General features: G+C 41.5%; 1 protein-coding gene across 2 annotated transcripts in view; it reads right to left on the bottom strand.

Moving 5' to 3' along the window:
• KLHDC8B (kelch domain containing 8B) overlaps window positions 1–26576 on the bottom strand; it is a 61013-nt gene that overhangs the window by 16038 nt on the left and 18399 nt on the right. For both annotated transcript variants that reach the window (XM_034431727.2, XM_060684320.2), the window contains exon 2: window positions 19442–20287. In XM_034431727.2, coding sequence (XP_034287618.1) covers window positions 19442–19817 — 376 coding nt within the window. In that variant the 5' untranslated portion in view covers window positions 19818–20287. The remainder of the gene's footprint in view (window positions 1–19441; window positions 20288–26576) is intronic.

Genomic DNA, 26576 nt, shown 5'->3' with positions numbered 1-26576 from the left:
CTAAAGGAGAAATGGAGAAACATGTTTTTAGAGGCAGAAAACAGCCCCCAAGTCTTTCTTAATAGCCCACAGCAGACGCCAGCACTTAAGAGATAAAGTGCTTATTGAAAGAGGAAGACAACTATCCAAATCAGGAGTCTTCAACTTGGGCAACTTTTAAGACTTGTGGACTTCAACTTGCAGAATTCCTCAGCCAGCGTTGCCATCTGAAGAATTCTGGGAGTTGAAGTCCACAAGTCTTAAAGTTGCCCAAGTTGGGGACCCCTGATCTAGATAGCTCTATTCATAAGCAAAGCGAATGCTGCAGGCAGAAATCTATTCAAGACGATATTTCGAAACTGCTGGCCGCAAAGTTTGACAGCTAACAAAAGCAGAGTGATAGGATTAGAAGCAGCCCCTCGCCCAAGATCCAACACAGGATGAAAGCCATTAGCCACAATAGGAATTGCCCAACACCCTTTCAGAACACAAGTCCCTTCATTGCACCACCCCCAGAACAGCTCAAACTTCAAAGTCACAGAAACCTATAAAGATCCATCCACTCATCTGACCATTTGTTCAGCTGACCCAGAACTGCACACTGTCTTTGTGGTTCTGCTCAATAAACCAACTTTCCAATCAGCCTCCATGTTGTTTCCAGCTTCTTTCTCCCAGCTTGAAAATGAACCAGATGGATTTTTTTCCCAACAAAACCAAGGTATTTAAAATAGTGGCTATTTGCATACTAGCTTGCCTTTGCTGCAAGATCTAGAGGAAGAACTGGTTTTTTTTTTTTGAGAATTTTTTTTAAATTTTAAAACAAAAACAAAAACAGAACATAAAACCATCATCATTCCAAACAATTACAGACAGTGAGTCGAACGGTTCATATTCTCTTGTGCATAAATCCATTTCTAAAATACCAATTTATAACAGAAACCTATATCTTTTATATAGAAAAAAAAACATCAGATATTTTATCTTTACATCAACCCCATATTTCATACTTCAATTCCATGATTTATTATCTATCCATTGATAAAACATATCCCATATCAAATAATATTGTTTATCTTCCTGTTCTCTAATTTCAAATGTCAATTTACTCATTTCAGCACATTCCATAATTTTCTTAATAATCTCATCATCAGTAGGTAACTTCTCTCCTTTCCAATTTTTAGCAAATACGATTCTAGTCGCTGTTAAAACGTTCACAATTAAATATTGCACTTCTCTGTTATATTTTTCTGGTAAAATTCCCAATAAAAATATCTCTGGTTTAAAGTCAGTATGTTTTTTTGTCATTTTTTCCAACCACATATGTATCTTAGTCCAATATCTTTTAGCTTCTACACATGTCCACCACATATGGTAATATGATCCTGGAGTCTGATGACACTTCCAACATTCCAAACTGCCCTCAGAAATTCGTAAAATTTCTGACCTCCGGGTATTTCGCTGCGCACTCAAGACCCTATTGTTCCGCCAGGCTGGGTTAGCAACATCATTTTAAATTGGATGTTTTAAATTTTTGGGGTTTTAAATTAAGCCAAATTTATTTAATACTTTTAAATTATTTTAAATTGATGTCTATTCTGTTTTTAAATAGGCTGTACACCGCCCTGAGTCCTTCGGGAGAAGGGCGGTATAGAAATAAAATTATTATTATTATTATTATTATTATTATTATTATTATTATTATTATTATTATTATTATTATTATTATTTCTCCGATTTATTCTTGAACATTCTGGCTATCCTCGTTGGGGGTAGGTGCCACCTGTAAAACATCTTATACAAGTTTGAGGAAGAACTGTCTTGTAGTCTCACAAACAGATAAAGTTAAGGGGCGACATGACATGGTAGATTTCTGAGGCATTGTCCTTGCTAAGAAAAAGGCACTTGGGTAAAACTGACTGACAAGCTGGCACGTCAAATCCATCGAATAACTGTAGCCGATATAGTGGGAATGGGATCCATCCTTTTGTTTTTATTCTTTTATTTTATACTTACCGAAATTCTTATGGTTACTATCTGCTCTGAAGTAGTTCTTTGCAAAGGGCAAGATACACATTAAAAAAAACCAACAAATAAATAAAATGAACAAAATAATAATTAACGATACACGAAGGAAAGATTCAAGGGTCTTTTAGGCTTAATGCAAGTTATGGCCTCACAGAAGAAATTCAAAGCAGAGAAAGTGACACGAGACGTTCCCTTTATAACTATTGGCAAATGCTACAGCAAGGCAATGCAGCAAGTTTACATAATCACTTTTTATCATATTTATAGGCTGATGCTACAGCATGCCATCACCCTTCTGATTCTTCCACTGTAGGCCTCAAAATTTAAGCTTTCTCATCCCGGTGCCTTCCTGCTCAACTGGACCAACGCTCATAGCCACCACGGCCATGGAGTTGAAAATCTGCATGCGATTGATCAAAATGACTGGTGAATTGTCGAATTCAGATAAAAATGAATTTCTGGATCTTTTGGGGATTACATGGGGGAGGGATTAAAATCTTTGTATGTAGAATTGCAGGTGCTAGGCTATGGATCATCAGAATGAACCCCTTCAGAAGTTTCTCTAGCATTCAAAGGGCAGTTTCTATTAATAAATAACTAGTAGAAAAACTTGAGATCTCTCCTGTGCATGAATTAGAATACTAATTGCTAGAATTAAATATTACCTTCTTGTTCTCACTGGCTTGGATGCCTGCATAATTAAAAGCCCATGTGGGCCTTTTAATGCACAAGGTGCACAGTTCATTGCAGCAATTTAATGGGGAAGTCAAGAAATAGAATCCTTCAGTCATCCGCCCATATTTTATCTTCTATCAAAATAAAGCATGATTTGCCTTTCTTATAGTCCAAACTGCTCTAGGGCAGCAATAATAGCTCTTGCACCTCCTCAATCTATGCTGCTGTTATCAAGGCAGTTGATATTTTGGAGCCCTCCATAGGAAAACAATTTCAATTTCTTGACTTGTTGCTTTGCTTTTTCCGATTCACATCCCCATTGTTAACCCCAAACTGGAGATGTACTGAAATATTATTTTTATTATTCGGAAAATACAATGGCTGTGCTACCTTAAGATGATAAAACCTGTGGTCCATCACATCTGGAAATAACAAGCTGGAGATCCCAAAGGTTCTTTTCCAAAAGGCAATGGGACTTTCTTGGTTTTATTTTATTTATTTCTTCAGTAAGAACTGAAGAAGCTTCTTGGATGAGAAGCGAAACATTTTCAAGAAAAAAAAAAAACAAGGAACTCCAGTTGCCTTTTGGAAAAGCACCTTTGGGTGACCTGGATGATAGAGAATCTTCATAGACAACAAGCTGGAGAAGACTGCTATAAGTGCATTTTTCTCTCTTTAAATTGGATACCTGGATAACTGCAGATAAATTTAGATTCCAAGTGTATCAGATCCAGCCAGGCTGTCATTAATTGGCAATGTTGACTAAAATCAATAGGGCTACAAATTACATACAGTTACAGAACATGTTCATCTTCTTCCACTCTTGTAGAATATGATTTGGCTGCCCTAATTGCATAATCTAAATAATTGTGAAAAGAATGCTATCCTCTTCCTTATCAACAACCAATCCTCCAAAATGATCTGATGTGTCAGTATCTGAAAACAACATCCTCCAGATCTTTGGGACTTCAATTCCCACCAGCCCCTAGCTACATGTCAGAACTGATAGCAGAAGTAGCCCAATACAACTGATGATGGCCAACTTGATATACTGAAGCAGAATCTTAACCAATGATTTGAGGTGGATTTGGTTCTAGCAGTAAATCTGGGAAAATCAATAGGCAACTAACTTTCTTTTCTTTCTTCTTTCTTTCTTTCCTTTCTTTCTCTCTCTCCTTCCTTCATCTTTCTTTCTTTCCTTCCTTCTTTTCTTTGTCTCTCTCCTTCCTTCCTCTCTTTTTCTTCCTTTCTCTTTTCTTTCTTTCTCTCTCTCTTCCTTCCTCCCTCCCTTCCTCTTTCTTTTCTTTCTTTCTTTCCTTCCTTCATCTTTCTTTCTCTCTCTCTTTCCTTCATCTTTCTTTCCTTCCTTCCTTCTTTCTCTCTCTCCTTCCTTCCTCCCTCTTCCTTCCTCTCTTTCTTTCTTTCTTTCCTTCCTTCCTTCCTTCTTTCCTTTATCTATCTATCTATCTATCTTTCTTTCTTTCTTTCTTTCTTTCTTTCTTTCTTTCTTTCTTTCCTTCCTTCCTTCCTTCCTTCCTTCCTTCCTTCCTTCCTTCCTTCCTTCCTTCTTTCTTTTCACATTTTGAAAAAAACCCATCTCCCACACAGAGGGAGTCTTATTTCTTAGCAATGGAACAAACATTGGATTCTTTCTGAAAGAATCCAAGGACCATATCTCTCATAACTAACTCTGCCCCTTTGTTGTTGTTGTTCAGTTGGCAAGTCATGTCCTACTCTTCACAACCCCATGGTCTACAGCACACCGGGCTCTCCTGAACTCCACTCTTTCAGAGTTTGCCCAAATTCATGTTCATGGTGCCGATGACACTATCTAACCAAACCCTGCCCATACTCCCTAAAAAATTCTTCCTCAGACTTCTTCCATGAGTGACATAATCTGGGCCCAGCAGTCTATCTTTCCAGAAGGCAACCTGTTGAGGAAGGCTTGCTTTGTTCCTTGTACGGCATGGCATCCTACCCTACTCTACTCACAATTGCTTTAAGACCCAAGCTAGCTGTGCTTTGGTAGACCCTAGCAACTGCCTCACGTGGGTACCTGCTCAAATATAACACATGAAAAACATTGGGATATCAGGCTATCACAACTAATTATATTCCCCACGTAGTATCCCTGGAGACACCATGGCAACCCAACCATGCTGCCAAATTCTGCTTCCAGCACAGCCTCCCCACCACTCTGCACATAGTAAGGGAGGGTGGGAATACAAGAGAAGGTTTCCACTCCCAATCTGAGAGGAGGGACGCAAAATTATTAGCTAACCATGTCCAGAATTTCTTGCAGATCTTAATCGGTTTGCATCTGTTCTTAACCTCCTTTTCATTAAGTCAGGTTGCCAAATATGACACCAAGAAGTTACAACAGGCTTCCTTGTCTGAACAATCACCTCTAACTCCAGGTCCGGATGGAAACCTACAATTGTGATTTCCGACAATGGCTCACAAGCTCCTTTTTGTTCCACCAAGACAGCAGAGGCATATTGAGAAAGGCAGAATCCCTCAGGCACCGGCTGGAAGAAAAATGCTCTATTTCTTGACGAGATTAAAAAATCAGATAACGATAGAGAGGCATAAGCAGCCAATCTTATTTTAGAGAGTTATGACAAGAGATGTTTAAAAAGATAAAATGCCCTGAGAGAAATCACTGCAGCAAATTTCTGGAACCGATATGCGGTAATTAAATCCTGCCTAATTAAATCAAACAGATGAAATGAATCAGTTATATAACCGCTCCTTTGAACCAGCCATTCAGGCAGCTTCATTCTTTTCCTGGCTCAAGGCATGACAACAGGATGTATTGATACACATGAACAGGGCGTAATATTAAAAAATTACTGAATGGGGTGAAGAAAATGGATGATTCTGACCAACTAGGACTGACACAAATCAGAGGCAGAAGACCGGCTTGGCAGGAAGATTTATTCATTTATTTGTTTATTTGTTTGTTTGTATTGGAGGTTTGTTTGTTTATTATTTATTTATTTATTTATTTATTTATTTATTTATTTATTTAGGGAGAGGACTTGCTTGGTAGGAAGACTGATTGATTGATTGATTGATTTAGTTATCTATCTATCTATCTATCTATCTATCTATCTATCTATCTATCTATTTTATATTTCTGCCCATCTCAACAGCAGTGACCCTCCCAGGGTGATGCACAGAGGGTTAAAACTTAATGCAACCAAGAGAACTTAGTATCAATACTTATAATATGCATTGGACCTGAACAATCCAGTATTAATATGTAAAGACCAATCAGAGAAATCCACCAACAGGGCTGATTTAACCACCTGGTCCCAATGCCAGGGTAAACTTCCAGATCTATAATGCCAACAGGACGATCAGGGCTTTCCAGTTTCCGGGGGGTGGGGGATACTTTTTCATGGGGCAGACACAGCAACACAGAAGTCACAGATCCTTGGTCCCACGAGAAGACATTTTCTAGTGGAAGGGATTCAGAGTATGCCAACCCTGATGGATGAGCAGAACCAGCTGGATGGTTTTGTAAGTATATTGGGTTTTTTGTCCATAGAGCAGAATGGGCATGCTGCGGATCCTGTTAGCCAAAGAGTGTCGGCTGGCGGGGACCAGACGATGAGCTTTTTCCACCCTGGCCCCTGCTCTATGGAACGTTCTCCCTTTGGAGACCAGAATGGCTCCAACCCTCACAGGGTCCTAAAAACTTGGCTATGTTCCTGGGGCACTGAATGTATTAAGAGCCCTGTTTCCTGGCTGTACTGCTAATTGGCTAAGTATCTTGCTCTGATGCATATATTTTTTTACTGTTTTTATTGTTTTAAAATGTTTTTAGTACTTTTAATTGTAATATATTTTTTGAATTGTAAGCCACGCAGAGTCATTAACTGAGATGGGTAGTTATAAAATGAATGAATGAATGAATGAATGAATGAATGAATGAATGAATGAATGAATGAATGAATCCATCCATCCATCCATCCATCCATCCATCCATCCATCCATCCATCAATCAATCAATGTAGGGTTTTTTGTGATAACCAGCATCTTGAACTGCAGCTGAAAGCCCATTGGAAGCAAAGACTGTGAATTAACTTATTCAAAGTTGCTTTGAGAGATAGGCTAAAATCAACTAAAGGAAGCTTAGTTCCCCCTGCCAAAGAAACAAAAACTGATTTCATGATGAATATTGACCCTTCGTTGTGTGTGTTTTGTGTGTTTGTTTTTGCCTTCTCCACACTATTTACGGACAACAAGCTTGGAACAAAGCTAACAGCTGGAAATCATTCTCTAGTGATATTTGTAAACAGATTTAGCCACAGGCTGGTTATTGAACTATCTCATTGTGTGTCTCTTAACAACACAACTGCACCAAAAAGAGGACATATCTGTGATAGGAGAGACCATCCAGCTAGACTAGCCTTTCCAAAGATAAAAAGGTAAAGGTTCCCCCGCACATGTGTGCTAGTCATTTCCGGCTCTACAGGTGGTGCTCATCTCTGTTTCTGAGCTGAAGATCCAGTGCTGTCCAAACACGTCTCCGTGGACATGTGGCTGGCATGATTCAGCGCCAAAGGCACATGGAACTCTGTTACCTTCCCACCAAAGTGGTCCCTATTTTTCTAATTGCATTTTTTACGTGCTTTCGAACTGCTAGGTTGGCAGAAGCTGGGACAAGTAATGGGAGCTCACTCCGTTACGCGGCGCTAGGCCTAGTGCTATATAAAAATATTGTACTATCATCTACATCTTCTCTACTAAAAGGATTTCTCTATCAGCCGTGTCCGACTCTAGAGCATGGTGTTCATCTCGGTTTCTTGGTTGAGGGAGCCAATGCTGTCCGAAGATAATTTCCATGGGTCATTGGCCAGCATGGCTATATGCCAAATGGCACAAGGAACACCTGCCAAAGTGGTACCTATTTTATCTACTCACATATGCATGTTTTCGAACTGCTAGGTGGACAGGAGCTGAGGAAAGTAATAGTAGCTCATCCCATTGCGCAGAGTTCAGGTCTTGAACCTGGGCTGTCAGTTCTCCAGCTGACAAGCTCAGCGTCTTTAACCATTGGCCACTGTGCCCCTCTACTATAAAGAGAATAATGTTGTCTTAATCAATGACTACTTCAGCTTCAACCACAACAATACATGAGCACACAATAGATACAAACTTAAGGTAAACCGCTCCAAACTCGGTTGCAGCAAATACGACTTCAGCAACAGAGTGGTCAATGCTGGAATGCACTACCTGACTCTCTGGTTTCTTCCCCAAACCCCGAAAACTTTAACCTTAGACTGTCTACTGTTGACCTCACCCCATTCCTAAGAGGTCTGTAAGGGACGTGCATAAGCGCACCAGCATTAGGACCGTCGCTGTCTTAATGTCCCTTTTTATTCGTATCAATTTCATGTATTCATAATTGATGTTTATACTTTTATCTGTCATCTTATATATGCTTGACAAATAAATAAAATAAATGAATAAATAAATGTGTACAAACCGGGAGAACACCATGTCTGAGAAAGGTTGTTTGGGATAAAGATCAATCTACTCCAGGGATGGGCAAATGTGGCCCTTTTACAACCTGTGGACTTCAACTCCCAGAATTCCTGAGACAGCTTGGCTGTCTCAGGAATTCTGGGAGTTGAAGTCCACAGGTTGTAAAAGGGCCACATTTGTCCACCCCTGATCTACTTCCATCTCTTAAAGTCTGAAACTGGATGGAAGCAGAAGCCGAGAGCTCTGCCTTCTAAAGTTGGCACCTGCCAGATGTGTGGACTTAAATCAAGGCTGCCATTTTGGGGCTCTGTATCTCTTTGGTGCCATCTAGTGATGATTGAATTTCCAGAGGGCCTCCAAAGCACAGCGTAGCTCTTTCCATCTCCCCTCTTCAAATCTACTAAAGAGGAAGACTGTCGAGAGGGGATGTAATAGCTGAGCCACCCTTTTGAGATTCTTTGAAGGCCTCCAAGAGGCAATGCACCTGCTGCTTCTCATCTTCCATTCTTCCGCAACAGGCTTCAAAGAAGGGACTGTCACTGTCTGTGAACTTGTGCTGAGGAAAACAAAAAGGCACTGAAAGATTTTAGAGGTGGAAGAATCCCACCTCTACCAAACATTCAGTGACTACCAAACCGTAATTTCTTGATTTTTTTTTTGGTAATTACTCTTATCTGCCTCATCCAGATATCCCAAAGCAGTATATGTGGCTTTTAACCTCCTACAACTTTATCAACTTGCAGCTGCCAAAAGAAGCCAATGCAGTCTTTCAAGAAGAGACTGGATAGCCATTTGCCTGAAATGGTATAGGACCATGATGGCGAACTTATGGCATGCGTGCCACAGGTGGCACGTGGAGCCATATCAGTGGACACGCAAGCATTGCCCTAGTTCAGCTCCAGCGCCCAGCTGATTTTCGGGCCTTCCGGGCCCACCAGAAGTCGGCAAACAACCTCTTTCCAGCCTCCAGAGGGCTTCTGGGGGGGGGGGTGGGGAAGGCCATTCTCACCCTCCCCAGGCTCCAAGAAAGCCTCTGGAGCCTGGGGAGGGCGAAAAACGGGCCTACCGAACCCCCTGTGCCATCACGTGCCAAAAAGGTTCGCCATCACTGGTATAAGATCTCCTGCTCAAGCAGGGAGTTGGACTAGATTACCTCCAAGGTCCCTTCCAATTCTGTTACTCTGTTATTCTTATTCAGTCCTAGGCTGCATTAATAGGGGGATAGAATCAATATCATGTGGGAAATGTTATGGTAGTTCCAAGTATTGAGAAGACCATACTTGGAATATTGCATCCAGTTTTGGTCTCCACAATATAAAAAGATGTGGAGACTCTAGAAAGAGTGCAGAGAAGAGCAATGAAGATGATTAGGGGACTGGAGGCTAAAACATATGAAGAACGGTTGCAGGAATTGGGTATGTCTAGTTTAATGAAAAGAAGGACTAGGGGAGACATGATAGCAATGTTCCAATATCTCAGGGGCTGCCACAAAGAAGAGGGAGTCAAGCTATTCTCCAAAGCATTTGAGGGCAGGACAAGAAGCAATGGATGGAAACTAATCAAGGAGAGAACCAACCTAGAAAAAAGGAGAAATTTTCTGACAGTGAGAACAATTAACCAGTAGGAACTGCTTGCTTGCCTTCAGAAGATGCTCCATCACCAGAGGTTTTTAAGAACAGATTGGACAACCATTTGTCTAGAATGGCATATAGCAGTGATGGCTAACCTTTTTGCCATCACGTGCTGAAAATGGGGGGAGTGTGTGGGGGTCATGCGTACAAGTGCCCACACCCATAATTCTATGTGTCTTGCCACCCCGCACACATACGCACAACCCCCCTGTGCTCCCCCTGCTTTTGGCACGTGGTTGCACGTGGGCCCAGTAGGCCTGTTTTTCGCCCTCCCCAGGCTCCAGAGGCTTTCTAGGAGCCTGGGGAGGGCGAAAATGGCCTTCCCCACCCTCCCAGAGGCCTGCCAGAGGCTGGAAACGGCCCATTTGCTGACTTCCAGTGGGACAGGAAGGCCCGTTTTTCGCTCTCCCCAGGCTCCAGAGCCTTCCTAGGAGCCTGGGGAAGGCGAAAACAGCCACCTCCCCACCCCCAGACCCTGCAGAGGCCGGAAATGGCCCGTTTGCCGACTTCCGGTGGGCCCAGAAGGCCCGAAAATCAGCTGGCCGACATGCGCATGCGCACCAGAGCTGAGCTCGTGTGCCCACAAATATGGCTCCGCGTGCCACCTGTGGCACACGTGCCATAGATTCGCCATCGCGGACATATAGTTTCATGCCTGAGCAAGGGGTTTGGCTAGAAGATCTCTGAGGTCCCTTCCAACTCTTATTCTGTTAACCTGCCAGTGACTGATCCAGAATCATCAAATAAGTTTCATGGCTAGTAGAAATTTGAAAGCTGGTCTCTTCCACCATAGTCCACCATCCTAAATGCTACATACGGATTCTGCATTATTTATTTATTCATTATTGGTTTGTCCCTGATTGTAAAGGTTAATTGGTTACTCTTTTCCCCATTCTTAAAGGACTCAAAACAAGTCTTTTCAAACCTAGTGCTCTCCATTAGAACTCTCAAAAGTTCTACTTCTCGGGGTACCAGATCAGAGAAGCCTGGTTTAAGCTTTTTAAAAGACTGCATGTTGTTGTTGTTTTTAATGTCATACCTACTGTGCACATAATTGGCACACGGCTCAGCTGGCACTGCTGTAGACGGAAGGATTAAGGCATTCAGTTAAGGCCACTTCAGACTATTTTGATCTTTGCACGACAGCGTGGAAAAAGGGATGAAAATGGAGACTTCACACCAAACCAAGCAATAAAGAAATGCTATTGGTCTCCATAAATCCCTATTTTGGTACATTCTCCCACTTCTCTTCTACAATAACATATCGTTGGGTACTTGTGATGATTAAAAGGAGATTCTAATTATAAATTTTACACTCCATTTAGAGTCATACAAATATTTCTAGCTCTTTGGAATGCAGTGGGGAACCTGAAAAGCCTCTTAACAATTAAGAGAATAACAGAGTTGGAAGGGTCCTTGACAGGGTAGGTGGGTGGGTTCTACTTACCTTTACTACCAGTTCGCAGTGGGAGCGTGCGCATGCGCTTTTGCACTTGCGCAGATCATCCATGATGACGTGCAGGTTGGCGGAGCCTCCGGCTGCTTTTACTACCGGTTCTCAAGAACCGGACTGAACCGGGAGCAACCAACCATTGGTCCTTGAAGGTCTTCTAGTCCATCTCCCTGATTTTTTTTCTACTAAAAACCCAATGTCCTTCCAGGACCGGAGGATTTCTTCAAAATAATTTTACGAACTTTTGTTCATTCATGAAGTAATTCTACGGTTCCAGCAGTTATAATACTACTGTTAGAAGACAAACTTTCTGAGTGGGTTGAAAATAATGTATTAGATGGGAAAGCCACTATACCACGGGTATCAAACTCAAGGCCCGCAGGCTGGATGCAGCCCATGGAGTGCTTAGATCTGGCCTGCGGGGCCGCCCTGGAAACAGCAAAGGATCGGCCTGCGGTGCCTCTGGCACAGTGGTGGGATTCAGTCAGTTCACACCTATTCGGGAGAACCGGTTGTTAACTTTCTAAGCAGTTTGGAGAACCAGTTGTTGGAAAAATTCTCATTTTGTTTTTTCCCACTTTACAGGGCTAATCCTGTAAGGAAGGCAGGTAGGAAACATTCTGTTGTTGTTTTTAGCCTAATCTTTATTGCCCAGCTTACAGAAACTGCCTCTCCGGTTAACCCTTATTACATTGTAACAGCTAAGGCAAAGAAAGCGCCCATCGACGTGATGTTGAGTTGGCCACGCCCACCCAGTCACATGACCACCGAGTCACGCCTACCCAGCTGGTCATTAGGGCAGAGAACTGGTTATTAAATTATTTGAATCCCACCACTGCTCTGCCAGCAAAAACACAGCTCGGGAAGGCTCCGTGCAGCCCTTCCAGGCTCCATTTTCGGCTGCAACAACCTCCTGCAGCCCTTTTCCAGCAAAAACGGAGCTTGGGGGGGCCACGCACGCCTCCCCCACTCCGTTTTCACTGCAGGGCTGTAAGAAGCCATCACGGTTGAAAACAGAGCTCGGGAGCCCGTTTTTGCTGGCAGAGTGCTCAGGCCAGCCCACGCAGCCCCAACACGAGTGACGTCAAGCTGACCACACCCACTCCAGCCATGCCCACCCAGCCCCCTGAGGTCAAACGCAACCCTGATGCGGTCCTCAATAAAATCAAGTTTGACACCCCTGCCGTATACGTTTGATCTGACTACTATCCAACTGATGTAGAAAAACACTGGAAACAATTTTGCCCAAAATTAGGGAAAATTCAGTGAGTTTTACAGCTTGTATTTCATGTCGAACAAATTCAATATGATAAATTCTATCATAAGGGTAGAAGGAGTGGTAGAACCTGTGGACGGAGTTAAAAGAGGGATCAGCCTGGAATTCCTATGTAGTCATAAATGGACTAAATTCAACTCCACTTGAATTTTGTGGATCCTTATCTAATTCCAAGCAGGTGCTAATCTGTTAATTGAGAATATTCCTGTGTATAGGTTGATTAGCAATAAATCAGTTTAATTAGACCATTATGTGTGGACTTGATCTTTCAAGCCTGACATTAAACTCAGTATGTTAGAGAAAATAAAAAGAAATAGATTCCTATTATCATATGGAGCAATCCTATAAAGCTGTCCACTTTTGGGGATGCAAATTTTTATTAAAATAGGACAAAATCCAATTTGAACCAAATCACAACTCAGAAAATTACTTTGTTGGCCTTACTAAGTTTTTGTTTTGATTTGATAATCAAAAACACATTGAAGTCTAAAGAATTGATAGTTTTCTAATTAGTTGTATTCCAACAAGCAGTGGCAAGATGTTAGAAAACAAAGCAGAATTTGAAAATGTTTACATGGTAGCAAATGTGCTGGAAAATTGATCTAATGAAAGACAATATCAAAAAAGAGATAGCCATCTTATGATAATACAGGCAATTTCTATTTTACCTGGCTTATTAGGCACAAGAAAAGCACAATTGTTTACTACTCAGGTCTCAAATAATGTAATTAAATAGGGTTGTAAACATTTTGTTTCTATACTATACATACTATACATACTGCAGAAATGTTCATAGATAATACATTTAAATTTTTAGAACATTAGCTAGTTGGAAGAAATATATTTGCATTAATTTTTACTGTGGCAAAAGAAAATGTTTACTTTTTTTAAACTCAAGCCTAAATTGACTAGTTTGAATGCAGTATGTTTTGAAACAAACCTGAAAATTTCATATCTGATCATCTTTGCTGAATGCATGAAATTACACCAAACAATGTTTGAATGTATTAAATTAAATGGATATATTTTATTATACTAAATGAATACATTCTACTAGAAAGGCTGATAACTTTCACATTTAAATTCTTCCTGATCAAATTATCATCTTTAGACACATCACATTTAAGATTGTCTCCAAATGATCCGAAACTTAACAGGAAAAAAGAGAAGGAAAGGAATGAAATGGAAAATTGGGAAAAAAATACGGAACTAAAGGACTGTAGCCAATTTCAGAGACAGCACAGATTAAAATATAAGGAAGAGTTCATAAATGGGAAACAGTTAAGTCTTAAAAATCCCAAATCTCTTTTCTCTCTCTCTCACTTTTTTTTTTTTTTTACAAATAATGTGCTCTTCTGCAGAAAGCAAGATCAGCTAAGTGCATATTACAGAGGGGCACTTATAAGTCATGTGACACATTTCAGGGGTCATCTATAATCACATCTTCTTTTTGTAGTTTTTCACTTTCTGCAGCTCCAGAGGGCTCCAGATTTTATCACAGCAACAGTGCTGAGAGCAGAGGAATTAAATCTCTCTGCCGCCATGCATCACCCTTCCCTCTCCCCACAAGTCACCCTTCCCAAAGCTGTGTCTCATCGCGAAAGGAAATCTGGATTCTCTTTTGAGGCTGTAGGAAGTTAGCACCCACCCCTCTCCTAGAAGAATGAAATATTCTAGGAAATATTAAAAAAGCAGAATATTATACCTCCCTGGATGAGAAACAGAGAAACATGTTTTTTAGGCAGGAAGCAGACTCACTCTTAATAGCCCCCACCCTCCTCAATAGCCCACAGCAGATGTCAGCACTCAAGAGATAAAGAGATAGCTGGGTCTCTTCATAAGCAAATGCCCTCACCCGAGATCCAACAAAGATAGGATTAGCCCTCTACCCATCTAGCAACAGAACTCACCACATGGCACCTGGGGAGATTGCATCACCCAGCAAGGCTCAACCAAGCCTGGGACTGAAAAGACAACTTACAAAGTTACCCTTGCATGGCCCCATGGGAGTCTGACAACCAATCAGAATACAAGCTCAAATTCAAAGCCGAACAGAGGATATAAATCAGTGGTGGGTTGCTCCCGGTTCTATAGAACCAGTAGTAAAACTGGCGGGAGGCTCCGCCCACCTGCCACAACACCATCATGGGTCATCTACGCATGCGCAGAAGTGCGCGCGCTCCCGCTGCAAACCAGTAGTAAAGGTAAGTAGAACCCACCCCTGGTATAAATCTCTCTCTCTCTCTCTCTCTCACCCATGTGCCTATTTGCACAGGACCTCAAAACCATGTGGTCCTGTCCACCATTAAACCGTCTTTTCAAGCAGTCTCCATGTTTCCAGTGTCTTTCTCCCCACTTGGAACTGAACCCAGATGGACATTTCTTCCAACAAGGCGAACAAAATTTTGGAGAGAACAACGACACAACCTTCCCATTCCATTTCTGCAGCCAAAGTGGGAGCCTCCTATGGCTGCTTTAAATTAAAAACAAAGGGGTTGTAGAGACAGGGGTAAAATTACTACTGAAAAGGCCTCTTTGTTGCAAATCAATTCAGTGGCTGCCAAATGCACCTTTTGCATGACTTATTTGTAATGACAAATATGAAAAGACAGAAACAGGGTTTTTAAAGCTTTTTTCTTTCTTTCTTTCTTTCTTTTTTCAGCTTGAAGGCAAGGAATGTTACACCATGTAAAAGAGATGCTATGCTGGCACCTCTCACACACTATGGCTGAGAATCCTAGTTGCTATTACAGCGGCCCTGAAAAAGTGACTTATGACCATTTTTCACACTTATGACTGTTGCATCGTCCACATGGTCATGTGATCAAAATTCAGATGCTTGGCAGATGACTCATATTTATTGCAATGTTATGTGATTACATCAAAATGTTATTGTGATCTCCCTTTGCAACCTTCTGACAAGCAAAGACAATGGGGAAGCCAGATTCACTTAACAACCTAATGTGAATGATATAGGAATAGTACAGGATCAGCTATATGAACACTGAAGGACTCTCTTTATTCACATTATTATAAAGAAAGAAATGTGCTTGTTTAGAAATTACACTAGGTCAGCTAAATTCCATTCTTGGTAATATATATCTTCTGAGGGGCCTAGCTGTCAAGGATGCAGAGACATACATCTGAAACAAAAAGTTAATTATTTTCCAAAAGCAGTCATAAATCTACGCATCAGCAAACACAGAATTGAGGAAGGTTGTTTAGCTAAAATAATCTCATGAACTAGAAAATAATGAAAGAATTTAGTAATTAGAAAGTGTCAATTATAATGTAACAAATGTATGTTAACCATATATGGAAAACTGCTGTGCTTGCAAAATCCTTTGTCTTGGTGATGTATAAAAGCAGTTGTATCAGAGCTCTTCTGGGTTCAGAATTGCAGATACAAATCTGTCCTGAAACTGCACAATAAAACTGTCTCTGGCTGACCCAGGAATGTTGTTTGGTCCCATCATTCCATAACAAACTGGGCTACTAACTTAACAACTGCAGTGATTCACTGAACAACTGTGGCAAGGAAGATCATAAAATGGGGCAAAACTCATTTAACAACAGAGATACGGGGCTCAATTGTGGTCGTAAGTTGAGGACTACCTGTGCAAGTTTATTTTATTGGTTTTTCAATCCAGCAGGTGCTGACAAGTTCTGGAGAACCACTAGCGGAAATTTTGAGCAGTTCAGAGAACCGGCTAATACTACCTCTGGCTGGCCCCAGAGTGGGGTGGGAATGGAGATTTTGCAATATCCTTCCCCCAGGAGTGGGGAGGGAATGGAGATTTTGCAGTATCTTCCCCCTGCCATGCCCACCAAGCCACGCCCACCAAGCCACGCCCACAGAACCGGTAGTAAAAAAATTTGGATTTCACCACTGCTCACCCCCTTTTCCTTTTGAGACAGCTGGTACTTAAAACACACACATATCAATAGCACTTAGACTTATATACCGCTTCACAGTGCTTTACAGCCCTCTCAGCGGTTTTTACAGAGTCAGCCTATTGCCCCCAACAATCCGGGTCCTCATTTTATCGACCTCGGAAGGATGGAAGGCTGAGTCAACCTTGAGCCAGTCAGGATTGAGGGAATCGAACTCCTGGCAATGTAAGCAGAGTTAGCCTGCAATACTGCAATCTAACCACTGCGCCACCACAGCTCTTACACATCAGTGGTGGGTTGCTCCCAGTTCTGTCCAGTTCTTTAGAACCGGTAGTAAAAGCAGCGGGAGGCTCCCCCCACCTGCCCGGATGTCATAATTGATGATCTGCGCATGCTCCCGTTGCGAACCGGTAGTAAAGGTAAGTAGAATCGCACCCCTGTTACACACATAATGGAACATTGCACGTTTTTCATTACAAAGTTTAAAAAAACCCCACAAGATTTCTTTGAATGCAGCAGGACATTCCTTTGTGCCTGCCTAACTTTATCTAGAAAGGCACTCTTATCTTGTTAAGAGTACTTAATTAATTAAGATACCTGCTCTACAAGTTGTCCTCCACTTACGACCACTCATGCAATGCCAGTTCAAAGTTACAACAGCATCAGAAAAAGTGGCATACAACCTGTACTCATAAGTTACAACCATGGTACCACGGTCATGTGATCGTAATTCAGGCACTTGATGATTTCTGGCAAAAAAAGGCCCATTGCAGAAGTTCAATGGCCACCACAAAAATTGTCATAAAATTGGGTCCGCCTCAATTTACCATGGAATATTCCAGTCCCAAAATGTGGTCGTAAGTCAAGGACTACTTGTATAATATTTGTGTGCAGACTTTTAGCTCTGTGACACCCCCCCCACCTCTCTGTATCAACAGCCCCTCAAAGTTTCATTCAGCGGTTAATTAAGTTGGCATAAAGGAAAAACTATCAAATACACAGCAAAGAATAATTTTAAGTTTAATTTTAAATAAATGAAAATACGACTGAAAGGAAATGTCTTGGCCCTACCTGTTATTTTTTGGGGGTGCTCCCCAAACCCCAACAAGCCTCCAAAAGCCAACTGTGTCGAGCAGCCTGTGGAAAAATTCTGCTATATTCCATGGGTGTTAACCAGAACTGAAGCTGTGTGCATCCCCTTCCAACTTCTTTTAATGCTATGCCCCAGGGTGGATAAAAATCAATGTTTTTTAAAAAATCAAAAAAATCAGATTTTTTTAATTTAAATCGGATTTTTTTAATTTAAATCGGATTTTTTTTATTTTTATAGGATTTTTTTTATTTTTATCGAATTTATTTTAATAAAAAACTTTGATAGTTTTCTATTTAAGATACATAAATAATTTAGTTTATTCAGCATGAAATGGAGCTTAGTTATGTAGCATGAGGCTGTATATTCTGCAACACTGGGACTATCAGTGAGTCAACAGTGGGTCAAAGGAGTAGCAGAGATGACAGTTGCTCTTTAAAAATTATGATTTAAATCGAGTTGATTTAAATCAAGCCTTTTTACTAGTGATTTAAATTGTGATTTAAATCAACTCGATTTAGATCAAATCCACCCTGCTACGCCCCACAGCTTACTTTTCAACTACCACCCAATTTGAATGAAAAATTACATAGGTTCAGATAAGGTGGGAAGCAACGAAAAAGGAGGAAAAAAAAGAATTTTAAAATGACAGCTTGAGCTTTTAGAAGAGTTTTTTTTTACTGTGACATGCTCTTTCACTCTGCTCATTTCTTCCCAGCCTCTTTGTTATGACACTTTCCAGAAAACCCATGGGCACCCATCGATTCACAAAAGACTGTGCCCTCCCCCTCAAACTAGCATATAAAGGTAGTCCTCGACTTACAACAGTTCATTTAGTGACCATTCAAAGTTACAACACTGAAAAAAGTGACTTATGACTGTTTTTCACACTTATGACTGCGTCCCCACAGTCACATGATCAAAATTCAGACGCATGGCAAGTGACTCATACTTATGACGGTTGCAGTATCCCCGGGTTACGTGATCCCCTTTTGCAAGCTTCTGACAAGCAAAGCCAATGAGGAAGTCAGATTCACTTAACCACCAAAGTGCTACTAATTTAACAAATGCAATGATTCACTTAACAACAAGAGGGCAAGAGCAGTCGTAAGATGGGGCAAACTCACTTAACAAATGTTTCACTTTGCAAGATAAATTTTGGGTTCAATTGTGGTCGTAACTTGAGGACTACTTATATTCTCCTAAAACTGGCTCTTTATGAAACTAAATCAGCTCCAACACTATATAAGAACAAGATTATCAGTGGGGGAGAGGATGGGAGAGGATGGTACTTGTTTTGCAGAAATGATGACTAGCAAAACCAGCTCAGAAAAAGTGGGCATTCAATAGGCAAGATAATTGGCAACGTGGCACAGAATGTGGTATCTGCAAGGGGATATGCCTGGTTGTAAATTCAACTTGTATAGGAAGACCAACCGGTTGCCCCAATGTCTGGTGTTCCAGTCAAGGCAACTACACGTCATTCTCGACTTACAAGCAGTTCATTTAATGACCGTTCAAAGTTATAACGGCACTGAAAAAACTGACTTGGGACCATTTTTCACCCTTATGACTTGGTAGCATCACGTGATTAAAATACAGATGCTTAGCAACCGGTTCATATTTATGACCGTTGTTGTTTCCTGAAGTCATAGGATCCCCTTTTATGACCTTCGGACGAGCAAACTCAATGGGGAAGCCAGATTCACTTAACAACCGTGTTACTAACTTAACAACTGCAGTGATTCACTTAACAACTGTGGCAAGAAAGCTCATAAAATGGGGCAAAACTCACTGAACAAATGTCCCACTTAACAACACACATTTTGGGCTCAGTTGTGGTCGTACGTCAAGGACTACCCATACTGTCCCCTCTCTAGCTCACCATCAACCCACCAAAATGGAATAATTTGCCCACCTACCTTTCTCAAGGGCTGAGATGCCCATTGAAGGCTGAGCCAGGTCTGCTTTTTTCTCCCACCTGCCTTCATCGGTGTGGTAGACTTCGACGGAGGCCAGGGGTCTCTGTGTGGAGTCAACCCCACCAATCACCAACACTTCCTTGCCAAGCATCACGGCCGCTGCCCCTGCCCGTGGGGTGGGCATAGAAGGTAACGCCATCCACTTGTGGGAAACCACGTCCAACATTTCCAGGGTGTCCAATGGCTGGCCTTGCTGGCTGCACCCGCCCACCACAAAGAGGTGTCCCTCCTGATAGGTTGGGCTGCAGTATACCCGACAGGTAGGCATGGGTGGGAAGGTCTCCCAGAAGAATGACTTGGTGTTGGCTGCTTCCATTTTGCCCAAGGGCCTGGCATCTCAGGAGACAGACATGGTGATTGTCCCTGCAGCGAGTTGGTGCCTCAACATGGCAGCCTTCTGCATTGGGTCCCCGAAACCATGAAAGATTCACCTGAAGCAAGTCGAAGGACTTATTTCTTCCACCTTTGGAACTCCACATCCACAATGACTGAGGAGGTTGGGAGGAAGATCTGACTGCCGGGAGAGGCCAGGGTGCCCCAAGGAAGCAGGCAAAGACTGCCGTGATGACCAAGCGTTGGGGTCTCCACAGCAGAAGGAACCATTCCGCTCCAGAATGGCTAGGAATAACTTGAAGGAATGGGTAATCCAAACACCGAAGGTGATCGATAACGCTGGAGGTCAGCCCCTAACCATAAGTGGTCAGCCAGTCTCAGAAACCAGGATACGTTCAGCAGGCTTTTCTGGATGAAATCTGTACCTCGGTGTCTCTGCATTGATGCTGAATTCTGAGAGAGAGAAAGAGAGAGAGAGAGAGAATGAGAATGAGCGAGAGAGAGAGAGAGAAGATGTACATTAAATAATTCAGAATAACTCTTTGATCCTGATTCTGCATTCACAAACAAATTAGAATGCTCACATTTCACATAGCTTTATCATAATCTGCAAGACAGATGGAGTGAAGAGTGATTGGCCTAGATTTTAGAAAGATGCTGGCTGGGGAATTCTGGGAGTTGAAGTCCATCACCTTAAAAGTTCTCAAGAATGAGAAACACTATCCTAGAGTTACCCAGTGAATCCCTGACTGAGTGGTGATGATCCTGGATTTTCTTGGTCCAAGTCCTGACCCTCATTCTAAGCCATTCCTGAATATCATGGCTTTTAAAAAGAAGACTCTTGCAGGGCAACTCATTCTCATCAGAGATACTTTTTGCCCCAGGAGAAGACCACCTGGGAGGTCAAATGGAGCCCATGGGATGTGTGAAAGTGCTATTATGAAATCCAACCTGAAAGCCTTCACTCCATTGAAGGTTCTTATTCTTGCTTGGTCTGGGATTATTGCCTAGGTGTGAAGGGCAGATGGAAGTTTGAAGGGTTTAATTTGGGAAATAGTTTTTAATCCAGTGTCAGTGATCTTCACTATGATTAAATTTCTTGAACTGGCTTCCTTGACAGCAGCCATTGTTCTCTCTCTCTCTCTCTCTCTCTCTCCCTCTCTCTCTCTTCTCCCTCCCTCCCTCCCCCTCTCTCCCCCCTCTCTCTTCTCCCTCCCTCCCTCTCCCTCCCTCCCTCTTTTAGGGTAGATAGAGAGCCCTTTCATTATTACTAGTCAAGGTCCCAGTGATTTCATATTTTTATTTTTATTTTTATTTATTTTTTAATTTGATTTATATGCCACCCTTCTCCGGAGACTCAGGGCGGCTTACAATGCGTTAAGCAATTTATTTATATCCTGCCTTTGTTATTTTTTCAAGGCGACGATCACACATCTCCTCCTCCTTCCTCCCCTCCTCCTATTTTACCCGCAACAGCAACTCTATGAGGCAGGCTGAACTGAGAGTGAGTGACTGGACCAAGATCATCCAACTGGCTTTCACGCCTAGGGCAGAACTTGAACTCATGGTCTCTTGCTTTCTAGCCTGGTGTCTTAACCACTAAACCAGGGGTGTAAAACTCAATTTCATTGAGGGATGCATCAGGGTTGTGCTTGACCTCGGGGGTGGGTGGGTGTTAGAGTGGGCGTGGCCAGGATGGGTGTGATGTCACTTGTGTCGGGGGTCCTGTGTTGGCCCGAGCACTCTGCCAGAGAAAACGGGCTCCTGAGCTCCGTTTTCAGCTGCAATGGCCTCCTGCAACCCTCTGCCAGCAAAAACGGAGCTCGGGAGAGCTGCCCGCCACTCCATCACTGTTTCCAGGGCGGTCCCATGGGTCAGATCTAAGCACCCCACGGGCCGGATCCGGCCCCTGGGCCCTTGAGTTTGACACCCCTGTACTAGACCAAACTGGCTCACTTAGTTATAGAAGCAACAGCATCTTCCTACCCCAGGGAAAAGCACCCATAATGTCCTCATGTCAACATCAGCCAGTCTTAAGAAAGTCCTTGTCAAATATGTAACTGGATACTCCAAGAGGACAAATCACGGCTGTGGGATACGTTCATATTTTGATGGAAGGACAACAGTGTATTGGAAGAAAAGCAAACTTAAGTAAATGTGAAAGGTGACTACTGCTATTTACATAATTTCAAAGCAATTTCCTGAAAAATTAGAATAGTGAAGTGGGTCACAGAAGATGAGAAAATTAGGAAGCAGTGGGGGGGGGGAAAGGAAGGCAGAGATCCCTTCTGGCTTTCCTTTATTATGGGGGTGTCCTATCTTGGCAAATTTAAGACTTGTAGATTTCAACTCCCAGAATTCTCCAGCCAGCATGGCTGGCTAGGGAATTCTGGTAATTGAAGATCACAAGCCTTAAAGTTGTCAACGTTAGACACACCTGCTTTATTATATCTGCTGTAGCTCCAATTCAGAAACGTGACAGTAAATTGTTAATTGGGTTTCAATTGACTTTTCTCTTTTTGATAATCATTCTGAAATAATTACATTCATGAAAGTGGCACCTGTCCCAAGTATACCTGGTCTTAAAAACTTAGAATTTTTAAAAACTTAGAATTATCTGCCACAATGTCCTACCTGTCAATGACTACTTCAGCTTCAACCACAACAATACACGAGCAAATAATAGATACAAACTCAAGGTAAACTGCTCCAAACTCGATTGCAGAAAATATGACTTCAGTAACAGAGTGGTCAATGCCTGGAATCCACTACCTGACTCTGTAGTTTCTTCCCCAAACCCCCAAAACTTTAACCTTAAACTGTCTACTGTTGACCTCACCCCATTCCTAAGAAGTCTGTAAGGGGCATGCATAAGTGCACCAATTTGCCTACCGTCCCTGTCCTAATATTCCTTTTTACTTACTCTTTTCATGTATTCAAATTATGTTTATACTTTTACCTGTTATCTTATATATACTTGACAAAATAAATAAATAAAAATAAAAATAAATAAAATCAGACAGGAGCCAATTGACCATAGGCAATAGTTGAGGTCTTTCTCTTTCATTGACATTCAAGTCCACCAGTCTTGTCACAAGAATACGTCTTTAGCCACAAAATTAAGGGGAAGAAAAAAAAATCTCATCCCCTGATAACTCATAAATAACTATACAGTGAGAATCAATGCCTTTCACTGCCTTATAGTCACCTCTAATATAGTTTTCATCAAGCCACATTGATTGAGAATGGACATATCGTACTTCTGAAAAGTCTGAAATTGCTTCTGAAGGAGTATGAAAAGCAACGATCCCTATGAAGTAATACTGAAAAGATGTCTTAGATGTAATTTAAAAGCAGCATGGTTTGATACGTGTGCGAATCACTCACACACACCTATCTATCCTTTAAACTCTTCAGTTGAGGGACTCTTGAAAAGACTCTTGCTGGTAGATGAAATGAAGAATGTGGCTATCAAAAGAGTGTCTTCTCAAAGGAGGGGGGAGGGAAGTGTATAGGTTATCACTTATAAAGCCCTTCATGGCCTAGGCCCGGGATATTTGTCAGATCCCCTGCAGCCAGCAACAATCCCCAATCGCTCGGTGCGTTCCCACAGACAGGGCCTCCTCAGGGTGCCGTTGGCCAGACAGTGCCGGCTGGCGACCCCCAGGGGGAGAGCTTTCTCTGTGGGCTCACCCACTCTCTGGAATCAACTTCCTCTGGAGCTCCGGATAGCCCCTGACCTTCGCTCGTTCTGCCGCGATTTGAAGACCTGGTTGTTCCGCAGCCTGGACTGAGGGGGGTTTTTTAATGAATTTTAAATTGTTTTAAATTGGAATTTTAATTTTATATTGCTTTTAATGAGGAATTATGCATTTTTACTGTTGTGAGCCGCCCTGAGTCCTCGGAGATAGGGCGGCATATAAATTGCATAAATAAAATAAATAATAAATAAAATTCTTTCCAAAATAATTTGCAATCAGCTTTTCAGTATTGCCCTTTTTTGGCTGAAGACAGAAATATTTAACACATGATTAGGGGACCGGAGGCTAAAACAAATGAAGAACAATTACAGGAATTGGGTTTGTCTGGTTTAATGAAAAGAAGGACTAGGGGTGACAAGATAGCAGTCTTCCATGATCTAAAGAGCTGCCACAAAGAAGAGAGGGTCAACCTATTCTCCAAAGCACTGGAGGACAGGACAAGAAGTAACTGGTGGGAGATCATTTAAGTTTAAAGATGATTAAACTAAGAAGAAATTTCATGAAAGTGAAAACAATCAGTTGAATGGCTAGCCTTCAGAAGTTGTGGATGCTCCATCACTGGAGGTTTTTAAGAAGAGACTGGAGAACCATGAATGGTAGAGGGTCTCCTGCTTGAGCAGGGGGTTGGACTAGAAGACCTCCTAGGTCCCTTTCCACTCTGTTATTCTGTTACAACTGGGATTGTATGGACTGCTTTTAGGCTGTGGTGGTTTTCATATGTATTTACTTAATCACGTTTTTCTCATTTAGGGTAAGCAGGCTTATGCAAAGCATAGACAAGGAGTCAGAATTAATAAGGCAAATAAAATATAGGTAGTCCTTGACTTACGAGAGTTGCTTGGTGACTGTTCAAACTTACTATCAACATGAAAAAAGAATCTCAAAGGAGATGGATTGTTGTTGTAAAATTGGGTGAAATATGGTGTACAGGAGAAAAGAAAACAGACGGGCAATTTCATATTTTTTCTTCTACTATTGAAATTATAACGAAAGATAATACGGTGGACGTTAAAGCATATCGGTTTAGATGTTATTGCATACTTGTTAATATTTATACGAAAATAAAAAAATTGTTTAAAAGATAGGGGTAAATAATATGGAATAAGGAAAATGGAATGTAATAATTATGAATATGTTTATCTGTATTGAAATGTATGATACTCAAACACCACACCATCCATATAACGATATGTATAAATTTTTTAAAAATAAAAACTTGATGAAAAAAAAAACATGAAAAAAGAGACTAATGACCGAAATATGAAGTTCCGATGGCCTCCTCTGCAGTAATGTGACAGAATTTCAACGAGCTTGGCAACCACATGGAAATATTTACAACCATTTGCAGCATCCCATGGTTTCATGGCTGCATTTTACCACAGTTTTGCATTTTACAACTTCTGTTTTTTTTCTGGCAAAACTGTGCCCATACCAAACCATTGGTTCTCTTAATGACTGAGAATATTTTTAATAACAAGACTGATTCGCTTAACAACTGCCATAAAAGGTCACAATATTGGATCAATCCAGTGGTGGGTTTCAAAAATTTTTACTACTGGTTCTGTGGGTGCAGCTTGGTGGGCGTGGCATAGGAAGGATACTGTAAAATCTCCATTCCCACCCCACTCCAGGGGAAGGTTACTGCAAAATCCCCATTTCCTCCCGATCAGCTGGGACTTAGGGGGCAGAGAATAGATGGGGGGCGGAGCCAGTCAGAATTTTTTCTACCGGTTCTCCGAACTACTCAAAATTTCCGCTACCGGTTCTCCAGAACTGGTCAGAACCTGCTGAAATCCACCTCTGGATCAATCATTTGACTGAACTGTTTTATCATCATTACAGACTTATGACTGTCGTGCGCAGGCATGGTTATATATCAAGAAGTGCCTAGAAAGGCAGGAGAGAAGGAGAAACCTACTACTTTACACCAATACTATTCCCTATATCGGCGTTTCTCAACCTCGGCAATTTTAAGATCCGTGAACTGGGGAATTCTGGGAGTTCCACTCATCTTAAAGCTGCTGAGGTGAGAAACCACCATAAACCTCTCCATACCTCCAATGCCTTTCCATTTTTGCAAGCCATCCTTGCCTCTAGCTTGCCAATCCAGTTTTTCATACCTTGGTATTATTGTTCTTTTAAGCTTCTCACCTCAATTCTTTTTTGAGGATTTCATTAATTCCATCCAAACAAGATTTCCTTTTTTTTTTCTCCTTTCCCTCAACCCATCGATTTTTCCTTTATGTCAGGGGTGGGAAACAATGGCCCTCTTATGACGTGTGGACTGCAACTCCCAGAATTCCTGCTCACTTAAATTTGAGAAATGTGATACAGATCACTAATATTGTTATTGTGAATTGGATTAATATGAATGATACCCAGAGCCAACTCTGTTCATACACAATATAAATGTATAATTAAATAATAATAATAATAAAAAATATATTACAAAGAAGGAATTTTGGGAGTTGAAGTCCACATGTCATAAGAGGGCCATCGTTCCTCACCCCTGCTTTATGTAATTGCTATACAATCCCATCCTCATTTGTTCTTCCTGTCTGACTATCTCCCACCCTCCACCCAATACTTCAATCTACTGCTTTCATACCGGTCACTTATGTATTCAACCCACATTCATTCATCACCTATATTTCATGATCAATTCTTGTTTTTCTCCATATACATTCTATTTATTGCATCCTCACCTCCATTTTATGTTTCATACTCAATTCTCTGTATAATGGACAGAAGCGGCCTCTTATTCAAAGCCGTTTTTACTTCTTTTGGCAAAACATTTGTTGTTCATGAAAGTCCACCCACATCCCTTCTATCCACATTAGCCCACTAAAATTTCTCCCTTGTCCTATTCTATCAAATGACACAATTTCATCGGCTTCCTCGTCTAGTTAGTCACTCTTTATGTAAAACTTGACATTTTAATTCCTCGTTCTTCCTATAACCCCCTGGAGAATATAATTAAA

The sequence above is a fragment of the Pantherophis guttatus genome, chromosome 2 (assembly GCF_059756535.1).
Source record: "Pantherophis guttatus breed Tessera chromosome 2, ASM5975653v1, whole genome shotgun sequence".
NCBI lineage: Eukaryota > Metazoa > Chordata > Lepidosauria > Squamata > Colubridae > Pantherophis > Pantherophis guttatus.
This window is presented reverse-complemented; position numbering and strand designations above follow the sequence as displayed.